The 13,597-nt window shown below is 40.4% G+C and overlaps 2 protein-coding genes across 3 annotated transcripts; both read right to left on the bottom strand.

Moving 5' to 3' along the window:
* Positions 1-375: 375 nt before the first annotated feature.
* LOC135675411 (uncharacterized) lies at positions 376-1,987 on the bottom strand. The gene is made up of 4 exons (XM_065185564.1): positions 1,567-1,987; positions 952-1,476; positions 822-881; positions 376-752 (listed from the first exon to the last, which is right to left on the bottom strand). Exons 1-4 carry the CDS (start codon positions 1,709-1,711, stop codon positions 376-378), a joined length of 1,107 nt encoding a protein of 368 aa, XP_065041636.1. The 5' UTR covers positions 1,712-1,987.
* A 1,141-nt stretch (positions 1,988-3,128) lies between these two features.
* On the bottom strand, positions 3,129-12,009 carry LOC103987300 (probable peptide/nitrate transporter At3g43790). Of its 2 annotated transcripts, none has more exons than XM_009405560.3 (17): positions 11,584-12,009; positions 11,103-11,143; positions 10,904-10,964; positions 10,677-10,779; positions 10,442-10,544; positions 10,288-10,341; positions 10,118-10,180; positions 9,681-9,730; positions 9,527-9,602; positions 8,607-8,819; positions 8,190-8,277; positions 7,406-7,491; positions 7,206-7,313; positions 6,710-6,754; positions 6,520-6,608; positions 4,221-4,264; positions 3,129-3,691 (listed from the first exon to the last, which is right to left on the bottom strand). In XM_009405560.3, the coding sequence occupies exons 1-17, from the start codon at positions 11,735-11,737 to the stop codon at positions 3,579-3,581; spliced, it is 1,491 nt and encodes a 496-aa protein (XP_009403835.2). In that variant the 5' UTR covers positions 11,738-12,009; the 3' UTR covers positions 3,129-3,578. The 2 variants fall into 2 exon arrangements, with proteins under 2 accessions (XP_009403835.2, XP_009403837.2); XM_009405562.3 differs by having other exon boundaries at positions 3,129-3,380.
* Positions 12,010-13,597: the final 1,588 nt, after the last annotated feature.

The following is a 13,597-nucleotide window of genomic DNA, read 5'->3' as shown; positions in this document are numbered from 1 at the left end:
TCGTATGGAGAATTACCCACCACCAGAGCAGTTCACCTTCTTCTTTTACGGATCTACCATGAAATTTCCCGATACTGTATTCGGTAACACACAATCGATCACTTAACTATCCACACTAATCATTGGAATGTCTCCTAACCGACTCTCACCTGCGCGCTTCAATCATTCTTTAACCAACTAACTTCTCACGGTTGATCTGGCCATCACTATCGACGTCCGTCAGCCAGCTTCTCGCTTGATATGAACACCGATAGCTTCTTCTCCAACCAGAGAGTACAATGTTTTCTTGTATCATCTCTCCTAGTATCTTATTCATTTGCAGGCAGTACTGGCACAAGAGCTTCTTCTGTAGAGGTGAGCAAAGCTACCATGCAACTAGAAGCACAACCTCTTCCTGCAGGTCCCCGGCGGAGGCGACAACTTGAGACACCACCCAAACAGCTCCACGACAAGCTCCTCCACCAAGTCCCACGTGATGTCAGCCTCCACCCACACCCCTACTCTCCCCGCCTCCCACCTCTCCTCCCACACCCCGTCCTCCCACACCTCCTCCACGCTCTCCCCCATCGCCCGGCTCGCGCTCCTCCGCCTCCTCCGCCCTCGCCATTGCTGTCGGACGCTCTCTGTCAGCAACGCCGGTCCCAAGTCCTCCACGATCGCCCGTCCCTTCGGCTCCACCACCCGCGGCATCGCTTCCATCGAGATCCGACCGTAGAAAGAACAGATTTGGGCAGCATTACATCTCTCCTCGCCTGCACAACGGCATTAGTACGCACGCATGAAGCATATGTAAGTAATATGCATACCAACAAAGAGAGCACCTAAGCGCGGCGGCGGCGGCTTCGCCATCCTCAATCCAGCGGTCGTGATTTCTTGTTTCTCTGCATCACGATTCGTGTCAAACGTGATGACCAAAATTATTTGACAGGTACGAAGCGCGGCGCTACATACCGTTCGGGGATCCGTTCGACCGATTCCGAGGAGACGATACGGCGTCGAGAACCGAAACGGGACTCGGTTGCTCGCCGTTGCATTGGTTCTTGGGATCTCCGCCGTCCCACTCGAGCCGCCCCGCTGGTCCGCCTGCCGACGGGACCACCTTGGCCTTGATCTCCGCCGAGCGCACCGCCTCGATGATCCGCCTCAGGGCCTGGAGGTCCTCGTCACACTTCTCCAGCGCCCGCAGCAGCTCCCGCCGCTTGTCCGCCGCCGCTGCCACCGGCGGAGCCGGCGAGTCCTCCAGCCCCATCAGCCTCGCCACCAGTGCCGAAGGTCGACGGGGACTATCGGGGGATGCGGCGGCGACGGCTGCGGCCGGCCGCCGCCGTATCTCCTGAGGGATTGTCGGGCTCCGCGGCGTCTCGCAGGAGCACCGCTGGGGCTCCGTCTTCTTCCCTTCCTCGTCGTCGATCGGCCGCGGAGGTGGCAGCTTTGGTCTCGATGGAGGTGCGACGGCGGGCTTCTCCTTCCTGTTCGCTGAAGTTTTAACGGGGAGTAAACGGCGAGTTAGGACGGCCTTCAGAGAGAGAGAGAGAGAGAGAGAGAGAGAGAGAGATGTGTGGTTACCGGAGGTGAGGCGTTTACGGGAGCGGTTGTGGTGACGGGAAAGGAGGTGGAAGATGCCGGACATGCAACCGATGGTGTTGGGGCGGTTTTCCGACCCCATCTCCCGGCGCGATGACGAGGTTCGCATCGTCTCCACGTTTCCCATCCGACTCCTCTCCCCTCTTCGCTTCTCTTCTCTTTAGCTTCTTCGCGAGGAGGAGGGAGGAGTTGAGACGGAGAGAGTGGCAGGAAGGAGCGAAGCCAGGCTTTTGTTGCTGGGACCATCTCAAAATTACCAGGATGCCATTTTCACGCTAACAGACGTTCTGCAGATTCTCGCGCGTCGATCACTCGTCTTGGTGGTTTGTGGACACCAATCGCCTCAAAATTCAAATTCACATCGGACGGCTGTGATTCGACCTATTTGATAGGTGACAGACTTTTAAGTCACGAACAACATTGTTTTGCTTGCTCGCTCGCTCGCCCGACCGACCCGAGCTGGATATACACCCTATCAACTCATCCCACAATCATAGCATTTGCCTCTCTTGATTTCTCTCTTATGACGTCGATCATTAACCAAATGAATCGCGATTATTTGGATTAAGTTCGTCCTCTTAGAATATCACCAACGCATGATCCGATCGGACGACGGTGAACGGGGACGGACGGTGGCGATGTAAAGTCCAGCGGTGGCCCACAGTGAGTAGCTTTTTGTCGTCTTCAATAAAGATTGTTTGTGGTCTTTAATAAAGAGGAGAAAAGGTTGAAGTGGTGGGGCCCGGGGGTAGGGGACAATGATGCTGTAACTGGCCGAGGAGACATGACCCACGTAGTCCTGCGGAACTTTAAAGTGGCATCCCAGGATAACAGTTCAGTTCGCCGGAGTGAGAGCAGTACCACCATCGATGAACATGTTCTTCTCTTCTTCTTCTGTTGGAGTGAGAGCAGATGCGTGGAACATGGCATGGAGACATCCAGAAAGCCACACCAACTTCTCGACTTAGTAGTTCTTTGATGGAGGAACCCTTTGAACAATCTACTAAATAACAAAAAGCAACGGAGAGATCAATGTGAAGTTTCTTTCTGTTGCTCATTAACTACGTTGAAAGCGCATTGTACAAGGCATCTATCTCTTTCGGTTTATGATAATAGAGAGGAGAAGTAAGATGACGATAGTCCTTAACATTCCACTCTATCGGCTTCTGAGCCGTGCACCGGTCGAGGGAGAGCCGAGGAGCGTAGAGTGACATCATTGAGCTCAGGCACCCACTAAGTTTTGCCGAGCACCAACGACGAAGGTGAGCGGAGGAGGAGACTTCGCATGTCAGATGAGATTCACGTGCCCTGGTCTGTGAAGATATGATGATGGTAGAGGGAGGAGAGAGAAGGGTGAAGAAGCATGCCAGCAGCTGAATGATGGAATACATGCCTGCCTTTGTGAAGATACTGATGGCTACATCTCCTCCGTTCTTTGCCATATCGACCAACATGCATCAGCTTACACGCTGGAGACACTCAAAAATAAAAATTAATTTAACAGAAACTCCAAGAATGTGTATGGATATGCTCAGCAATAAATCTTGGCAAAGTGGCAGAACCAGTTGAAGTCATCTTCGGAGATTTCCGATCATCACCTGGTTGTAATTTTTGAAACCAAGTACATTTATGACAGTCGAGCTTTGACAAACTCTGAAAGCTTCTTTCTTGATAACATCAAAAAAGATGAACACTTAATGGGCTTTCTCTTTTTTCCTTTCTTTCTTTCTCTTCATTTTTTTGTTTTCCTTTTTATTTTGACAGCATGATTAAAGCCTTCTTGCTGCTTGTTTTCCCTGTACAAATGCCCACCCTCCTTTACAATACAATTGTGATGAAAACTTACAACATATGAGACAACACAACATCATAAATTCATTCTGAAAAGACCATATAACAAAATAAATAATAATAAAAATAAGGCACTCTATATCATGTCCTGATCTAGTCCCAGCAACTCTGCAACTCACGCAGCACTCCTCCCATAGAAACACTTATGTGTTTACTGTGGTTTTCTTCTTACCAGGTTGAGTCAGAAAGGGTTTGAAGGTCAATAAGAGACCAACGACCCCAACCATGTCTAAGACGAAGAAAACAATATAGTCACCTGTATCCCAACAAACAAGTTAGTTCTGCTGAAATTTACCTTCGATTAACAAAAGAATCAACGTTGATTGTTTCTGAACGAAACCATTTATTTGACTGCAAATCTACGATGATAATTCACAAGTCAGTCCTCTAGGAGCTCGCTGGCTAATCAATTAAAACACTAAGTGTGCAGCAGGACCAAGATTGTGCAGGCTAAACCTACTTGATATAGCTTGCAAAGAGGTTCTTGGTCTGATATATAGATCATCCATTAAATTAGCATCTTTGCTCAACTTCTACTTTTTCTGTTAGATATTTGTTCCTGATCCTCTTCTGTTTTCGGTTAATATTTAGTATGTATGGCTCTTATTCCACTTGGATGACCGTATGGCTTCGGCCTACATAAAGGGACTGACACTTTGTTTGCAGTAGAGTTGTTTTAATCAACAAATTTCTTAATCAAGACTTTATTCAATTTACAAATTAACAGCCTTTCCCAGACACTTCCAAGTACAATATCATTATATCTTCCATGAATTAACTCATACCTGGCAAAATGGAAACACCTTGATGGTTTTGTGCCCATGAAAACCTGAGAAATAACCAATAAAAAAAAGGGAAAACAACATAAATATTTGTAGCCATGACATATGCCTGGAAAATGAACATATTATCAGTAGCAAAATTTTCTATGCTTTGCTAAGAAGACTCAGCTTTTGGAGAAGGCATGACAGTAACTAAGTTTATCTAAGATCTTGATCCATTAAATTTCTAGATATTAGGAAAACTCATCCAAAATCCTTTCAATTTGTGTACACGCAAAACATAGATAATTATACTACACAATCTGTTGATTAACGTCTACCTCATGTTTCAGCCGTACTTTCCAACTCTTAATCATTGGTGTTGAATATTTCTAAATTTTGAGCTATAATTATTACAGAAGTGTATCAGTTCCTTCTCTATCAAATGTGTTTCTCACTTCTTGTCACAAGAGCTTGTGCATGTAGATTTGCTGTCCCATCTTACTAGCACAGCAACATTGTAAAAGCTGTCCTAGTACTATCATCTTATGGATAGTCATCCAGAAATAATCACCAGATTCTAGTATGAACTTTTCGTTGCTGATTCATGTAATTGAAAGAAAGCCCAGTCAAAGAAATATGCAATTCGAATAACATGCCCTTGTATAAAAATGTGCTTGGATTGAGATGGTCAAGGCATGCATCACGTTTTCCAATTTCATCTGAATGAGAATGAGCATGCATTTCTGACCCGCTGATCAATGAATGCCAACTATTTTCATCAAACAGTACTAAAAGTACCTAATTGACTATGACATGCACCAAAGATTTTCTCTATAATTTTATTTCTTGAAAGCACCTTCAGGCCTACATTATTATAATTATTTAACATTAAGAGAATCAATTATTTGAAGCTGACAGTAAGAAATCACATTAGGACACTCAACAATCTTTTTTTATCAATTAAGAGAAGTGGAATGCTGCAACCATGTTTGTCGAGATCAAATCATCTGAATATTGAGCAACAGTTAGTTATCACTTGCTGGCCCTGTAAACCCATTATCCTATGCTGCCTATGCCAATTTTATTAATTCCAGTAACCTTATTCTTGTTTGTGCTTTCAGAACAAAACTTATGACATTCTGCCTCTGACTAGCCAGACTATCCAAATTTATTATCTAACACTGCAGCTTCAGGTAGAAAATACAATATTTATCCAGTTACTTGGAATCTGAGAATTCTTACACTTATACCAACAGCAAGAACTTGTAAGATCCCAATGTTCTCCTTTTACCCTCCTTTTCCAGCATTACCTTCTTACTATACTTGAACCTTAATGATTTAAACCCCTAACCCCTAAGCCTATTTACTCTCGATGATAAGAGAATTCAAGTCTGCTCTCCATTTCCAAGTTTGGTCATGGTTAGTTTACTGAAGCTTCTCGATCTCATAACTCATTGGTTCCTAGATGTCAACAAACTGTATGCTGGCTCTGTTGGGACACTTGCCAAATGTTTCAAACTACATGATTGTAAGTGATATTGGAAATTATATCACGATCTGCAGTATCAGATCTGCATCACTAGCCTCTCCAGAAGAAAAGACAGGTCGAAGGACCATCTTTTATAAGCCAAAGAATGATAGCGGTGGCAATTTAGTTAATTGTTGGTCCTTTTGGCAAGTAAAGAAATAGAAAAAAATTAGAAAGCACTACTGAATTAAAACATTTTTGAACTGGATTCATAAGAATTTGCATAAATCAGTATACAGTGTCTACCTGGACAGAAGCCCAAATTTCATGTAATACAGATTTCATCTTTTATGACCTCAGAATCAAACACCAACTTACAGAGTTATGACTTTAATGCAAGAACCATCTGAGAATAAGCAACAGGGCTACTTCAGAAAAAATGAGTTCGGTGACAATCATTTACATCACCAACCAATTATCTCCTATAACCCATCTCAGAAGGCTTCCTAACAGTTGAATTGCTTGGCAATTTAAAGTCACAATTATTGATAGCCTAGGTCCTAATTCTGAAAATAATTGCCTCCATTCTTATATCTGATAAGGTTCATCTGAAGTTTATCCATCGATGGTAACCTAAAGTAACCTAATAAGGAACCTTAAGGAACACATGGAACCACAGGACAATGCCGGAATCTTTTGGGGGCAATTTCAACTGTTTAAAGGGGAAAAACAACAAAGAAACTAAACTGTTTAATGAAATATAAAACAACACTTTATTTATTGAGAATCAGCTACAAGGAAAAGTAAATCTTTTTTTAAGGCACTGAACCACAAGCAACAGAAGATACTTACAAAATTCCTGCACCTGCTGGAGCAAAAGCTTTAAACAGGGACAGAGCAGTCACAGCCATACCATTTGCAGCACCTCTTTGATGTTGAGACTGCCAACATGGATTTAAGTCAAAACACAGATGTCCTGACAGTGCACATTTGTCTAAAACAACGAAAAGAATACATGTTAAATAGAGAAGGACAAAATTACCACGGCATTGTTCTGCAGAATGTTCAATCCAACAGTGATGGTTGACTGTATTCATTAGATAGATGCAAATTAGAACACTCTCCAATAAGGAAAAACAGCAACTATTTTACTTCCTAATAAAAGCAATTTCAACTATCAATCCAAATCAATGATATGAAGTTACGCACATATTTAATTTGCATGAGAAAAGGGAGTGCAAATTGCATATATATCTGCATTAAATTAAGGAGGTTAACTCCTATTGTGGTAAAGAATACAATGTGTTGTTGACAAATTGACAGATATAATTGAGTTTAAACGGTACATGACAGTTATCAATTAATATAAAAGTGTTAGACAGCTGCAGACAACATATAAAGAGTCAGTTGGGGAGATTACAACTAAAAATCTGAGAAGCTTTTTATATGCTAGAAAACATTGGTTGCAAGTAATGTTATTGAAAAAAAGGTCACCACCTTATTCAAAATAAACAAGTTTGAGTTCAATTGATACTCACAGAGAAAATACTCCTCAATGAAGATGCACAATTTACTGACAGTTTTAGAATAAATCCAGATAACTTTGTCATGAATGGGTAGCTTGCAAGCAATGGTATCAACAAAGCCTAAAAATAATAAAGAGCACGGCATCACACAAAGAAAAACAAATCAATCATAATATCAAAGTATTACAAAAAGGGAGAAAAAGATTGCATACCGCCACCGCACGGGTTAAATTGATTGGTCCTAGATGTTTCTCAATATGTGGGAACAAAACTAATTGATAAACCAGAAGACTGATACCTAATACCAAATGTTAAGCAAGCATCATATTCCATCAAAAAAATTCAAGAATGAACAGAACATACTTAATAATGCATGTATCTACATTCACTTTGAAAAGTTCATGGCATGCCCACTTAATTCAATCAACATAAAATGGGCAGTCAGCTTCACCGAGGTCATCCTAGTGGTATCACTGAAGTGATGATGAACTCTGATATTTGACAGGCAAAGGAGCCAAGAAATGCAATAAGCACAATCTTACGAGGCTACACTCAATAGTCAAGTGCTTGTGGCAATTCATTGATCCATTACTGGTAAGCAATCTGATATAGGGGAAACATGCTAACCAGCTCCTTAGTCACTTGAATCTTGTTAGTCGGTGGAATAAAACTCTACAGCAACTGTCCAGTTGACAATACACTGTTTTGTCATTAATAAGAAAAGTACATCTATGTCTTCTATTTGCAAATTTCATCAAGTTTTCCCAAAACAGACGACGCTGCTTTGACTTCACAATACCAGATAGGTAACATAATAGAACTTTGCTAAAGAAAATACACGCTAACTACTGTACATGCAAATAAATCAAATAGTCAGAATTGAGATGCACAGGTTCACCATGAAAAACCTTTTGCCTTCAAACCAAGTGACACTTAACTTTAAAGTTTAAACTACTTATGAATCAATTGTCACAGAAATTTCAAGAACTTATGTACCTGAGATTGCAAGTACCATTCCCACCTCCTGAGATGAAAAGCTCAATCCTCCATATTTTTTATTGCTCACAGACCATAGAGAGAAAATCTGGAAACAGAAAACTGGCGACTGAGAATAAAATAAAGAAAAGAAGATAGTAACATCTCGATAGAGGAATTATTATTTCCTCTTAACAGAACAAAAATGTCAAATATTAGAATAAAAAATATTTCCATAAATGCAACTATTTATCTCTTAAAAGAACAATCCCAGTCAAAGTTTCATAAGAATCACACACTGATCATAGGATATTAATCGTTTAAGTATGACAGTTGAGCTTTTGGAAAAAAGAAAATCAACACCACAAGATGCTGAAATTGTGACATCAATCAATAGTACTTCAACATAGACTTGTGTGATCAAATAAACAATCTTACCTCAGAATATGCTGTACTTTGAAGTCCAAAAATACAATAAACAATGATTGATGACATCAACAACCAATTCTTTAATAAACTTTGATCAGAAAACAATCGTCTCTGTTTAGTTTCTCCTCTGTATCCTTTCAAGTTAGAACCATTTGATAATGCCTCCAGGACATTAATATGTTCATCCTCCACTTTACTTTCACCATGCATGTGCAGAGTTTCCTGCAAAACCAATAGATTTTAAAAGATAGATTTAATAATATGGTCTCTGATTTAATTAAATAAAATATGAAGTACAAGTATTATTACACTTTTTTAGTTTATTTTTTTAGGTCTAGTATAAGGCTTACAAGGACTTGATTGAGTTATGTTAGTTCATGAGGTATCCATAATGTTTAAGACTCTTTTAACTTCTAGCTCTGCTACTGCTCCTATAAGAAGCTAAATTTGATTGCATAAGATCCTGTATATATGAGATCCCAATATGGATAAGAGAACAGATGGAGCATTAAAATTATTGTTATGTGAAGGATCTAAAATAAATTTGTAAAAAGAATCATCAAGTTGAAAGTCTCAAAATATTTACTGTTTACAGTAAAAGAATTTCAGAAGATCAACAAACTACTAGTCAAATTAAGGCAAACAAAATTGTTGTTAGCTTGAAATGCCACCCTGAAGTGGATGTACACTGTAAATAAACTCGCCCTTGTCATTTGTCTTGCATGTTAGTTAGAAGCATTCAATAATACCTTATTGCCCTATTAATTAAATGCCATGATTGGAAAAGGAGTAGAAAGTCTCAAATAAACAGAACTAGAACATCCTTTTCAAGTTGTGTGATTAAGAAAAGAAAAAAAATGAAGTACGATACACAATTGAGACAGCCTATGACAAAAATTGAAAATCATAAAACTCTTCTGCTTACTTACAGGAAGCCAAAAGCAGGCTATCAATGCACCAACTGAAAACAGTGAAATGCAGAGGCAGGGTAAGAAGTAAGGAAACCTACAGTTATGACATGAAAACATATCTTAGGATAAGGTATGGTTGGTAAAGCAATGAGACAAACAATTATGAGTTTACCTCCCAAACAAACACTCTGCAGAAAATATATTTGGATATTTCTCTGCAGGCTGAAAAAAAAAACAATCATCATTTATCAACACAATAAAATGTTAATATCATGCCAAAACATAACCGATTGTTGTTAATCACTAGTGACTTCAACATATTCTGCAGGTCCCTACCGGAAGAATGTCTACATGCTGGACAGAGATTTAGTCCCACATTCAGGTGTTCACAACACTTTCTGTGTTACTCTTTCAAATTTTGTTGATAGATGATGCTTCTCCTGTGGTTTACTTTCTGAGGCCACAGTATGGTGAGCATGCAACCGGATTCTACAATGGACAAGGTATCTAGACAGGTGCACGCTCAACACTGATGCCACACCAACTGTGATGCAGGCAACATGGCCATGATGGATACCTTGTTTATATTCAATATTTTGGAAATATTACCTGTGCGAGAAAACCACCAATAGCTGGACCAAAAATCAAACCCATGGCCCAAGATGTGTCAACCTAGAATGCATATCAAATTAAAATTGCATTACAGATTTAAGCAAGCTAGCCTCGTCAATCAAAAAGGAAGGGAAGCAAAGGAATAGATATATGAAGTTACTACTTACAACTGACAATCCTAGAGCTTGATACTCTTTTCGGCAGACTTCTGAGGCATAAGCCTGGAATGCGTTCAAACCAAAAGCTTACAGTGAGGCAAGAGCTAAAATCGAGAGAATTCGTAATAATTACTTGATCATCAATACATAGTAGAATAATCACCTGTATCGGACCAAGCAATCCACTTAAGAAACCAAGAAAAGATCTTGTCATGATTGCCATCCAGTATCTTGTGCTAAGCCCAAATAACGTATTAAACACAATTCTGAGATGGATCAGAAGACAGGTCGAGTTCAGGACACCACAGAACACACCAAGCAAAGACGGAGCCTGATATATCCATGTGGATTATTTCCCAACAATTATTGATAAACAAACCATAAAAAAAGATATTTACACTGCAAGAAGACTGATCATAATAACTGGTCTCCTTCCATAGCGATCAGCCACCATTCCCCAGAGTATCGAAGTCAAAGCTCTTCCTAACATAAATGCCGATCCTTCAAAAGAAGAGAAAAACAAGATGTTGTCAGCATGCAAAAGCTGATTTCCTTCCTTCACGATACGGTAATACCATGATGTTTCATTCTAATAATGTGGCAAACAAAGCAACAGAGATCTTACCAACAAAACCTGCATAAAAACCAATATCTTCCTCTCTTTTGGCTATATCCAAGTCACGTATCTGAATGAATCACAATAAACAGCCAACAGTATAAAGCCATAGGAACTGGAGAAAGATATTTCGGGTAGGTACGTATTTTCTGACATATGCATCAAGTACAAAAAAAAAAGTTGAGATTTCGATCTGTGCCGAACGTACCATAAAATACAAGAACGGATACAATGATGATATCGGTAAGGCTGAAAAATCAATAAGAAGAAACAAATTAGAGATCATGTAGAAGGAAGTTATGTACGGCAATAAACTACTGGCAAAGCAACATTTGGAACAACAATTATTTTGATTTTCCTTTTTCAAAAGTACCAACAGAGCCTTCTTAAGATTTCACTTTCTACTGGTGAAACTTGGGTAAAATTGTGTCTGTGGCATCAGCAAACATTCCTACCGCTTGAAGAACAAGATTCAGAGACAAACTGCGACCAAACCTATTCGCATAAAAGAGGAAAAAAAAAAAGAAACAAAATAAAAGAGAAAAAAACGACATACATTCATACAAATAAAATATTATATGCACTATAAAAGTTTTTTTTAAAAAATAGGCGATCTCAAGATTCTCACTGAGACAAGAACCGATACGGAAAAGGGTTCCAAGGGGCAGTGGACTCATGATGGGTCGTACCGGAGCAGAGGGCGACGATCCACACGTAGAAGAACTCGCGGTAAGGAATCCCCAGATGGAGCTGGTTCCGCCGGTCTTGCCTGCAGCCGGGGCAGTTCTCGTGGTGCGTCGCCTCCTCCGACGGCGCCAACAAGGGCGCGGCTCGTTCCGCCATTGCTACAACAGACCGACCCCCAACACGATTGCAGTCGATTGCAAGGACGAGAGACACGTCTTCTTATCTGGCTCCCATAGAATCGAACAAAAGTCCAAGGGCCTTTGATGGCTGAAGTGGCAGCGACGAGATGTATGGCTCCCACGACTCGACGTCAGACAAATTCGTGACATCGGCATATAATTATCGGTGGAGTAACGAGGACGATGGCCGTCTTCAATATGCTCCTCGTGCTATTGCGTGCGCGTGGAAGGAGGATGGCAATGTCCTTGCTGTTGACCAGGTTGTGCTTGGAGTCGACGCGCACCGGTTCGTTCTCACGAGGGAAGTCGGCGTCGAGAGACGGACGGCGCTCGCAATGATCTCAAAATTGCATCCTTATCCCTAAAATTTCAGTTTCTATTTTCCCAAGTGTGGATGGGTTATTCGTCCGACTTGAGAACGCGCTCGAGTTAAATCCGATGCATATGATACGATCGATGCAGCTGAGGGACAACAAGTCGCATCAAAATACCACGTAAGCATAAGTTAATCGAGATAGGATAAACTAAGTGTGATTATTTTGAGCCCCAATTATCTTATTGCATAAACATGTAATAAACAAAATACATTTTAATGAAAAAAAATCAACACGCGATTATTTGGTTGGGTCAAACGTGTCTGCGAATTTTGAATGTCTCCGTCTGACTCACGCAAAGCTTGTGTTAAGTCATATCCTGATTTTGATATGTAAAGTGGGTTTGAATCCAAATAAGTTCACTTGTCACGAGTTATGGTGTTGAGAGAATAGGACTGCAGATCTATTTCGAACACGTGTCAGATAACTAAAATCTTTTGATATTTATGTTAATAATAAGTTTAATTTTTTTAAAATAAAAAAAAATCACTAAATTTTATTAGTCTCCATTTTGATTTTGATCAAAATACAATATTTAATTTCGATGCCATATTTATGTGATTTCGCATGCCCAATTCGAATAGGGTTCGACGAGCACATGCATAGGAATCATATGGACCCACCCAATTGTCGGTTCCAGTTGTTTAGTTCCCATTCGAAGTTACCGGGAGATGACCTCTCCTTTTAGAAATCTCCCGTTGCGGCAATAATGGCGGTCTTCCATCAACGGTCGATGCTGCAAACTTCGATGGTGGTGGTCAAATCAGTTCCTCGAATCAAAGCTCAGTTCTTTATATTCCCTTTCAGTGTTGATCGGACCTTCTTATTGTTGCGTTGATGCCCTGATTTTGTTAGTAATGCAAGTCGGAATAAGTGACATGCTATGTTATGTTATGTTATGAATACATTTCCCTTTCAACATCATCATGACATATGGGTTTTTCTATTTTTATTTTTGTGAGATTTGATCCTAAGAGATCTATTCAATCCAACCGTATGCGGCACCCTTTCCCAATAATGTATGACAACCAGCCATAAATAATTATTATTATCGTTAATTACATATCGGCCGCATTGTACGCGTGCTGCCATTATTTGCCACGTTGTACTGTCGGTGTCATCGCATCGGTCAATAACGTATATTTAATTTAGTGGTCTTAATAAAATCGTTGTCGTACAACTAATTCGTCTCTCTCTCTCTCTCTCTGTTATAAATTCGTTTTGTGGGATTCGAGCAAAACGATTGATCAGAAAAGTGGAACGCATGGATGGATGATGTGACCTCGACTATGCTCCACACACACGTCAGCTGACCTTTTGTATGAGCCATGACTGTCTTCTTCTTATAGAAAAAGGAGAACATAAAACAAAACTCATGAATGCATGATTCAACTTATAGGCCCGCAAAATCGAAAGGTTTTGCTACAATTTTCCTTTTTTTTTTTCTGATGTGCACAAAGGCA

Source organism: Musa acuminata, chromosome BXJ1-6 (assembly GCF_036884655.1).
Source record: "Musa acuminata AAA Group cultivar baxijiao chromosome BXJ1-6, Cavendish_Baxijiao_AAA, whole genome shotgun sequence".
NCBI lineage: Eukaryota > Viridiplantae > Streptophyta > Magnoliopsida > Zingiberales > Musaceae > Musa > Musa acuminata.
This window is presented reverse-complemented; position numbering and strand designations above follow the sequence as displayed.

What these genes read in the sequence shown, in the direction of transcription:
- LOC135675411 (XM_065185564.1), bottom strand. Translation starts at nt 1,711, where the DNA reads ATGGGAAACGTGGAGACGATGCGAACCTCGTCATCGCGCCGGGAGATG. An exon ending in CCGTAAACGCCTCACCTCCG is followed by an intron (nt 1,477 to 1,566) that starts GTAACCACACAT and finishes TTAAAACTTCAG; the next exon opens with CGAACAGGAAGGAGAAGCCC. An exon ending in GCCGCCGCCGCCGCGCTTAG is followed by an intron (nt 753 to 821) that starts GTGCTCTCTTTG and finishes GCCGTTGTGCAG; the next exon opens with GCGAGGAGAGATGTAATGCT.
- LOC103987300 (XM_009405560.3), bottom strand. Translation starts at nt 11,737, where the DNA reads ATGGCGGAACGAGCCGCGCCCTTGTTGGCGCCGTCGGAGGAGGCGACG. An exon ending in GATCGTCGCCCTCTGCTCCG is followed by an intron (nt 11,144 to 11,583) that starts GTACGACCCATC and finishes TTGATTTTTCAG; the next exon opens with CCTTACCGATATCATCATTG. An exon ending in GATTGCTTGGTCCGATACAG is followed by an intron (nt 10,342 to 10,441) that starts GTGATTATTCTA and finishes AACGCATTCCAG; the next exon opens with GCTTATGCCTCAGAAGTCTG.